Source organism: Sparus aurata, chromosome 22, assembly GCF_900880675.1.
Source record: "Sparus aurata chromosome 22, fSpaAur1.1, whole genome shotgun sequence".
Taxonomy (NCBI): domain Eukaryota; kingdom Metazoa; phylum Chordata; class Actinopteri; order Spariformes; family Sparidae; genus Sparus; species Sparus aurata.
Genome location: NC_044208.1, coordinates 1545480 through 1555505, shown reverse-complemented (window position 1 = coordinate 1555505; position 10026 = coordinate 1545480). Strand labels below are relative to the sequence as shown.

The 10026-nt window shown below is 39.0% G+C and overlaps 1 protein-coding gene across 1 annotated transcript; it reads right to left on the bottom strand.

Annotated features, from left to right (window-relative positions):
- Positions 1 to 1650: 1650 nt before the first annotated feature.
- Positions 1651 to 10026, bottom strand: rpf2 (ribosome production factor 2 homolog). The gene is given in 11 exon segments (XM_030406299.1): positions 1651 to 2207; positions 3122 to 3266; positions 3490 to 3592; positions 3712 to 3811; positions 6010 to 6086; positions 6614 to 6632; positions 6634 to 6696; positions 6801 to 6840; positions 7573 to 7610; positions 8238 to 8370; positions 9826 to 10026. Coding segments are annotated over 11 exon segments (936 nt in total). The 5' UTR covers positions 9849 to 10026; the 3' UTR covers positions 1651 to 2012.

Here is a 10026-nt window from a genome sequence, read left to right as displayed (position 1 = left end):
AGCCCTCCCATGTTCCACCGCTCCAGCAGCTCCCTCAGTGTGCTTGTGAAAGGTTTCACTTCACTTCCGACCTGCTAAAAATAGACAAACTGCAAGGCGAGCACAAAGACAGACGTGCAGACGGATATGTGCAGTGAGCAGAATATTTAAAGGGTAAGTTCCCCCAAAACTAAAAATCCAGTCATCATCTCCTCCCCCCATGCTGATATAAAGTCGGGTGAAATTTCGTAGTCAACAGAACATTTCTGAAGCTTCATAACTACAGTGCTGCCACGTTCTGCTAAACAACAGAAGTAGCTGGAGACTTGATTGAAAAATGGGGAGAGGACCGGTCCAGCCTAACAGACACCCATTTTTATAACAGAATCTTTACTGAAGCTGCTAAGCTAAAAGCGTTAGCACGCTCCCAGTCTGAAGTGGACCCACAAGCTGAAATGCAGGCCCTGGGGAAAGAACATCTTTTTAAATCAATTTGAGATCTCAGGGCTATTAGAGGCTTTGACTATGCCAGCTGAGCTGCATTGAGTTATTTTATGTTTTTAATAAGGTTGGGGGTTTTTTTTTACTTAAAAAAAAAAAAAAATGAGTCCCTATCTACTTAAGTTGTTTAGAAGAATGGTGCAACACTGTTTAGCTGTGAAGTTTCAGAAAAGGTTTTTCTGTTGTGAATGAAGAACATATGAGATCCTCATGGTTTTTATTTTGGATTCTCCTGTAGACAGTGGCTGTGTCCGAAATCACCCTAGTCACTACATAGGGAGTCCAACATAAACGCAACTGTCGGACACTTCGGACCGTTAATGAAGTCACTGCTGTGGCACAGTTGAAATGTCATACATCAACACCAGTTGTGGACTATGCATTTGTCCATTATTTCTCTCTCAGCGCAATGCATGATAGTAAATATTGCTTGGTTAGTGACCATTGGTTGTACACTACTTTTCACGATACGTTGTGGGATACTTTGAGTCCACTATATAGGGTATAATAATTCCCGCTAGACATTCGGACAGCACTACAAAGTGGCGTAGTCACTGTGTAGTGAGTGATTTTGTTGGAAACAGCCTGTGTCATTACAGTTTTCTGATGGGAAGCAATAAAACTAACAAATTACATTGTGTTCTGTGAGTCTGTGTATTCTGCTGTCAAACAGCAAACTCTTGTGGTGTTTCAGTGTTATGACTTACCCTAAAGTAAATGTAGTGTTACATTTAGCTTTAACACAAGCTCTTTCTACTGATCCTAGACATGCTTTAAAAAAAATGAGTTCACAGACCTACATTTAAAAAAATCACTGTAAAAATAGCACTCATCTGCCAACTGATCTCCTCCCTTTGCAGTTAAAGCAGTCATTTGCAGTCACTGTTAGCACTACAAACATAGCACATAGTAACTAACAGAAAGCATCGAACCTCTGCTACATTAATTATTGTTTATTAAGATTTAGCTAGAGATATGGACTGGTTTAACTAGAAAGGTGTGTGATTCAACCTGTGGCAATTAACAAAGCTGATGAGTTTAAACACTGTGTAAGAAAAAGTCAAGTCCCACTATATGAAACGATCATACAAAAGTATACACATATACTGTACGGATACAGTGAGCACAGGAAGTGAAAATCTAAAACATAAAGCTCTAATCAGCCCAACATAGTTTACACACCATTTTATTTCCTTTAAAGTGACTGCATCCAATGAAAATATTGTTTTTACACAATTCAGCTTACAGAAGAAACCATCAACTGCCCTGAGCTCCCCTGCAACTGCAAATAATACAGAACATTTGTTGGACTTTTAACATTTTCTGATGCATGCTTGTGTGGTTTAACCAGAGATCTGAGATAAAACTATCTGAGCGTCACATGGAAACAAAGTGAAAAACACATAAAGTTGCAAAAATAAAAGCATCCCGTTTTCCTGGCAGTTGTTCACACGTCCATCACTGGCAGTAAAAGCAGCCAATGACAAGCATATGGTCAGTCTTGTGGAATGGACAGGAGTAGGTACTTGACTTTATTCTGTATGCTCAGCTTCTTTGGCCACTTTGGGTGCCTGTCCATCCTGTTCTTCAGCAACCACATTTCCCTTCCTCTTCCTCAAGCCCTTCATCTTACGTGTGCGCAGCTTGGATAGATCCTGCTTCTGCATATGTACCCGGCCAAACTTGGTGCCAAAGGCATCATGGGAAATGTTTTTCTTCTTTTTTGCCTGTAAAGTTGAAAAGTGAAGCATTAGCAACGTATCCATTTGTGACCTTCTCTTTTATTGAGAAAGCTATTTTTGCAAGTTGTTTTGTCATACTTTGTTCATTTTCAGGACATTCTTAGGATTTACTCAACAATAGACCTACATTAAACTCGGACAAAGACAAAATCAATTCGTCCCACCAATACATCAAATGTACCAAAGGCCCCACTTCTTATGGCTGACATCTCTCTCCAAAACATGTATCATTACCTAAATTGCAATTTTGGGGATGATGCCCATTTTGTTTCTATCATTTTTTAGACAGTGGTTTGTGTGGGGATGGCATTTTCCTATGCTGCTAGCCATGTGACAATGCTGTACGATTCATGAGTCACTCAGTCCATCATTCTGTCGGTCAGTTGCAGATTTAATGTTGCAGTTTGTTCAACTTGGAGCACTGATGGTACAGCACAATCATAACAGTTGGGCTGATGATGGAGAGTGTTAGATGTTCTAAAATGGTAACTGTGCAGATATTAAATTTAGGAAGTAAGATCGTCTGTCCTCTGGTGCCACCTTAAGGACAAACTTGACCTTTTTCAGTCCACCAGTGGTCAGGAAGTCAGAACAGCCAAGTTGCCTTTTCACTCATCCAACAATTTTGTTTGTTTTTAATCATGTGCCTTTGATAGACTTTTAGTATTTTCAAAAACAAAATAAAAGCTTAGTTATATGCACAGGTGAATGAACTAGGCAGGAAAAAAATAATGCTAACTTTGTAAAAATGTAAGACATTTTCTCCCAAGCCCCTGTTAAGATCTTTGATACCACATTTTTCTAGTGTGCACATTGTGCACACAGTGTGTCTCATTTTCACGTAATTACTATTTTCCATCAAACGAAAGCCGAGGAATTCTTATCCAGGTGATCTTTACCTTCAGCGCCTTTGGCTGTCTGTGAGCTAATTTGTACAAGTCATCTGAAGCCAGATGTGTTCGTCTCAGGACTAAGTCGCAGGATGGCCCGATCTCTTCCAGCTCTATCCGTGGTGTTCGGCACCCTGACTTCTTCAACAGAGACCTGCAGTGACAAATAACATCAATATTGTAATGAGGGATGTTAGATGAGACAAAACTATGTGACTTTTGAATACCAAAATTCTACAGTTACTTAAATTCCAAACATGAGTTGACTCAGGTAAGGTAAGGTCAATTTGTGATTAATTATCCGTCACCCAGAACACTAAAATATAGAAAATATACACTGACTAGATGCAAACATGATTTTGTTCTAATTTCTATACCTGTAGCTGCGCATGTAGATTTTCCCATCCAGGGCAGTGAAGTGCAGAACATGTTCCAAACCTGCCAGACGCACAGCAGACACAGTGGGACCTCTGAAGAAGTCTACAAGGTGGGTTACATAAATGGACAAGGACTGATATGAGAAGCAGAACAAGAAAACACATTTCCTAGTCAACCAAATCTAGAAAGACATTCTGTGATATACAGTAACTAGTATATACCTAAGAGCAGACTTTTCAGACGTTTGTGTTCATTATCTGTATCAAAAGCCTCCCCTGCAAACACAAGCATTGGTTTGGTCCCTTCAGGACATTTGCTGGCCTGCAACAGAAGAACACAAAAATGACATTTTAGGAGACTGGAGTTTTACCTGTGTTCCCTCAATCACTGTAATTAAAGGGCAGAAAAAACACATTTCAAGAGCCCCATTCTGTCCTATGAAAGCTGCCCAGTAGGACTTCCCTGGTATGAAACACCCAGATCTTCTGTATGGTGGAGCGCAGAGAGCATGCGCACTAGAGACTTCCACTGGCCGAGCCGGCAAACTTTCAGTTTAGTGCCTGGCTAACTTGAATGGGGATAAAATGATTTAATCATGTGGCTCTTCTAGACTTTACAAATGTTACTGGACCAAATGGCGCAAGTCATTTCACGGGGTTGTGTTGGTCAAAAGAATGTATCCACCGCTATACAGATGCGTCTTTCACAATGTAAGCTTATGGGAAAAGTCTTTTTGGGCCACAGTGCCTCATGTGATGTTGGAATTACACGGTTTGGCCACTACGAAAAAACTGTCTTCAGGGCCTTGCACTCTTCCTTGAAGCTTGTCTCAAGTATGAATTAAGTCACTTAATCCTGTTTCTGGCTGCTGGCATAGTGTTAAATGTAACTTTCCTGGTTGACCACATTGTGTGTTGTTTACTACATTTTAAATACTTTATTTTCTGTTTCCAATTCATGGTCTTATTAACTGTGTTCTTGCGGTCTATGTCATTCAAATGGATGAGATAATATTCTTATTCTGAACAGTAAAAGGTCAAACCTGCTATCCCACACTGAGCAGGCAGGGTGGGATTCCACTTGGTGGATATACACTGCGGAGCAGCTCCGCTACAGTTTTTCTCCGTGCTGCGTTGTCTGTCAACCACCACCAGCAAGGTGCAGCACTGCCGAACAGCTGGAGTTGCAAGACCGAGAAGTTTCCGAGATGAATCTCGCGGAGCGCAGTTATACGTATGTGTTATAAACACAACAACACAAAGTGTTCCCAACCAACAGATTAAAAACAGAGCTTGTATTTGTATCTTTTTTAAGATTTTTTGTGTGTTTTATTTTGAAAGTTAACTGGATGTTATGTTGTTGTTTCGGTTCGTGACTTCCTGGCTGCTCTGTGCTGAATTTGGCTTAGTTGCTGTGTCGTGGCTCCAGCATCCACCAAAATAGAAGTCCTGCGTATCTGGGGCGGAGCAGATACATAACATAGCGGAGCCAGTGGAAGTAAACACAGAGTGAAACCTATCAGCTCTTATTCATTTAATGTCAGATCAAAAGAATAGTTCAAACTTTTGAGGAATCATTCTTATTTACTTTGAGGGTAAGAGAAGAGAAGAGAAGAGAAGAGAAGAGAAGAGAAGAGGAAGATCACACTTACAAAATCTCATGACAGGATGTGGTTAACCTAGCCTATCTTGACATGAGACTGTAAGCAGAGTCCAAAGTGGAAAAAAATGCACCTACCATAATAAGGCTTAATAATTTACTCACATTTCATTTGTTCCAACTGTATACAAGCAAATATAAAGACATTTGGGATTTGATGAGGAGTTCTGTGCTGAACTATTAAAAAGGTCCCAGGACATACCTCATCATAAAATCACCTACTGACTATTTGGGTAAAAGAAATGTGTACTAATTGGTAAACTTTAAGAGGTTTTTCTAGGCATATGTATGAATTTGGGACAGGGTATGGCTAGCTAGTCAGTCTTCTGACTTCAGCTTGCTACTTAATGCACAGACATGAAGATGGTAACAGTCTCAAGCTCAAGACAAATTTCCAATATATTGCACTATTCTTTTAAAGTAAAATCTGCCCCAGCTTTTTCAGAACGTGTTGCAGGCATCAATTTCAAAATGGAGTGAATATTTGCAAAAAAACAAGAACGTTTTTTCAGTTAGAACATTAAATATATTGTCTTTGTAGTGTATTCAATTGAATATAAGTTGAAAAGGATTTGCAAATCATTGTATTCTTTTTTTATTTATGTTTTACACAACATCCCAACTTCATTGGAATTGGGGTTTGTAAAATCATAGATGCTTAACGGTAGATGAAATGAAACCATGGGGGGACAGAGAGGGGTTTTTATTTGATTTGACTTTGGTGCCGTGATAATCAGATCAGATAATCATCCCTTCTAGGATTATAATCAACTGGGTTATTATAGTTTGTCAACAAGACTGCGAATCCAATTTCCCTGATCAGATAACACAGATGTTAGGTGAATGACTGCAACCATTACCTTAACATCACTCAGAGAGACGTATTTCTCAATTCCAAGTTCAATCATGTCGAGCACGTGAAAGTCAAACAGACGACCTGCAAACAAAACAAAGGAAACAGTGACACACACATCATTTGGCATGTGGTCCCTCAAAACTGATTTGATTAACTTAAAAGGATGTAGCTTAAGTAAGAGAGCCTGAGTTAACAAGCCCAAGGGTTTTTCTCTCCATCCTGAATATATCACATTTAATTACGGGCAGTAATAGTTTTACTGTGTTTGCTAAGATTATGGGGACAGTAGGCTGATAATGGTCCACCATGTGAGTTGATCAGATCTATTAAAATCAGCAGGAGAGAAGTCTTCATTACAGCACAACATGTAGAGTGACATATAGTGACACACTGCTGGTCTACAATACGTCACATGCGTGGAAATTGTGGGTAAAACAAACATCCCCACTACAGCAAGAAAACATGCAATTACAACTCAAGTCCATAAGTCAATCAAGAGAAGTTTTTTTCTAATGAAGATTATACACTGTACAGACCATGACACAATCATACGGGTCAAACTAAGTGAGTGATATGGAGAGAGAGGGAGAGAATAGAAGAGAATGTACCAAATATAAGGTTGTTGGGGCCGTTTCTTGTTGTGGGAGCCGAACAGAAACAGAGAGCTGTCGGTCTTCTTGGAGAAAAATTCCTGACAAAGAGTTAAATGATGAGCAATCAAACTGGAAAACATGTCAGGACATTTGATTGCAATAAAGCATATGAGGTGTCCTATGTTTTTTCTTGTACACTTACCAGTGATGTTGAGTCCTCAAACGGCCGTGTTATGTTCTTCCTGGTCAACAGAGACAGAGTTTACACACTGCAGACAGCTCACGTTTTCTAACACTCACAGATAATGTGCCATGCTGACTGTGCTACTTTTCAATTTACACTGAAGATAAATCTGTGTATACATGAATTTCAAATTAATCTTGGATTCACATCTAATTTGTTCAGCTAACTTTAACAATGATTCTATACGATTCATCTGTATTTTCGCTGCGAGTCAGAACATATCCAAATCCTTTATCATCAGACACTAGCTGCTTGCATAATATTCTACTAATTGTGAGAATAATAGCCCAATCAGAATAAAAATGCCTCATGTAACCACCTCAATTGGAAGAGACTGCCTCAATCAAAAGGAAATTTTAATCAGATTGAGAGGGGTGGTGTAAAGGATCAACAGAAATTCTGATTAAATGCTTTGGGGAATGTAAACACACATACTGGATCACCTTCTGTTGGGTCCATGTAAACATGTCAAGATTTTTTATGTAACTAGAGCTAGTAGTATTATAACCTATAGTCTAACATCTCCAATATGACCTAGGAAAACACCAGAAAACATATTTTTCTTTTAAATATTATCCTTATCTGCTGTCAAATTTATTTTGGTGTTACGGGAACTAACTAAAAGTTAATTCAAAATGCTGTGATTCTAGTATATCATTTGAAAATATATAAAACTTTTGCTCAATAAAACAAAGATACATGTACATTGATATGACAGAAAACCACTTACTTCTTGTACAGCACAGCATTTGGCTTCTTCAATGCATACTGCAGAAAAAAATATTTCTTGTTTGAATCCATAATTCTACCAGTGGGTTCAAATTTTTCTTTTATGATAAATCACAAATGTGCATCACTCTGATCATCTGTGTGAATAAACCCGGGGGGTCCCACTATCCTCTCTCATAAGAAACACTGTCCAGGGGTTAGACTGTCCTGTGTAGGGCTCTAACCCTGCCTGCGTACATGAGACCATCAATGATCCTTTTCTATTATTTCACAACCTCACAATCTTTCGTGTAATTTTTGCTAATACAACAAGTACCAATTACAACCCTTATACAGGCTCTTTCAACAAGATACACTTCATTTTTCAACATGTTTGTCTTCTCAGCTTTGCTAACCAGGTCACATATCACACTGAGGTCAACCTGTAGATTGAAGCAAGAAGTAGCAATTCAAAAGACAGTGATAATGGACAACTGACATGACCAACCTCAATGTTATCTTTGTTTTAGACTTTAGGTTTGATACTGGGACTTAGATTGAACGCCATTGTTGAAAAATTGTTTGCTAGCTTAGCACCTGGAGACTGACAGAGGATTATTAAACCTTCATGCTAGTCTGTGTGATATAACTTTTGTTTAAAAGGTCTTTCTAAAATGCACTACTTACTATGTCCTTAAGGGCCTGTGTGACAGTTTGACTGGTGTTCCCTCCTTTCATGATCATGGCTGTCTTCACATCCTCAATCAGCTTTGGCGCTCTGCTCTCCAAGAAGCGCTTGGAGCGCTTTGTCTTTGGTTTTCTGAAGAGAAAATGAAAATCAGCCAAGCACAAGCCTGTCAGAGTCACAACTTGACAGGTTTCAAACAGAAATGAGCACCTTGGTAGACAAATGACTGCCTCAACTTCACTGTTCATTTACCCTATTCATTTCTCTTTCCCCTATGTTCCCCTGTTTCCCTCTGCTGTATAACAAAGGCAAAAAATGCCAATGAAAAATCTTAAGAGTAAGAAATGTGAATGTTACACATGGACCTGATTCTAAGAAGCTTTTTAATTATTTAGTCTTTGTACTACACAAACTGACAATTTCACCAGTTTAATAGCCTGTTCATTCTGAGCTACAATGACAACCAGCGAAAAACGTGTTTATCCTCATTCAACTTGACAACTCCAACTGATTTTTATCCCTTGCCAAGTTAGAAATTAAACACTAGGTGTATATTGTGCTGGAGAGCAAGTACAATGTTGCCACAAGAACTGGCAGATTTGCGAATAAGTTATCCTCATTTTGATCATTAGTTGTGTTTTATAGAGCCATGATAACAAATATTACAGCTCGACAGTCAAAACAACTTTCTGTTGTTGACCTGGGAAATCCCAAGAAACCTGGGAATATCTACAATTATATATATATAAAAAAAGCAACAATGCCTTCCATTTAAAAGAAGCCGACACTGCCGATATTTAAAATAGTTTTTCAATCAAATACCCATCTGGAGTGAAATTAGCATGATAAGGGAAACAATAGTCCCATGATGGTGTCTCTTCCCTGCTGAAAAAACCAGCATAGACCAGCTCCAAAACACAACATAGTGACCAGTCACTAGCCTGACCAGCATATGTTGTGTTTTGGAGCTGGTCTATGCTGGTTTTTTCAGCAGGGTTTCTTTACCCCAACACTGATGATATCTGACCTTCACTACTTTATAAAATGTTTTCTGGTACTCCAATACAAGAAAGCACCGCATCCATCAAATCAATACACATATATAGTATATGATTGTATCAGATGACCATTCACTATCAGCATAGCTGTTGGCTTGATAAAAATATAATATCACTTAAATTAATTCCAGCTCCTTCCAGTGTGTAGTAGTTGCAGTAGTTGCTACCTGCAAACATAGTTCGGCTGCAGGCGGAGTAGCTTTTATTTGGACACACTCCGCCTGTGTTCTTCCATCACTGAGAGGAGGCTGGTTAGTTAACCGACAGTTCGACACTAGTTTAGCATTGAATGATTTACACCCATTACAAAGAGCGAACGACTTGTGACCCTCGAAAATATGCTATATTCAAAACGAATTTCTGTCTAATCATTCGGCTAATAAATGTTAGCTGACAAACGTTATGCTAGGTTAACGTTAGCAGTCGTAACAAAGTTGGTTTCACGAGCACTACAGAAGCTTATTAAGTATAAAACACAAATGGACATATTTAACACAGTGAGCTAATGAGAACGAATGATCAAACTTACACCACACCGTCTAACTGCGTCATTTCTGTGTCTTTATTCGTGTTTCTTGACAGCAGCAGGGAAACTCACGTTGCGGCTCTTAACACGTGAAATATTGCACCGGAAGACAACATTGGTGGTTTTCTTCTTCTTCGGTGGAGTGCTGGTTGATATCCTGCTTCCGGTAAATTGCCGCCATCTAGTGTCAACACTTCACAACAC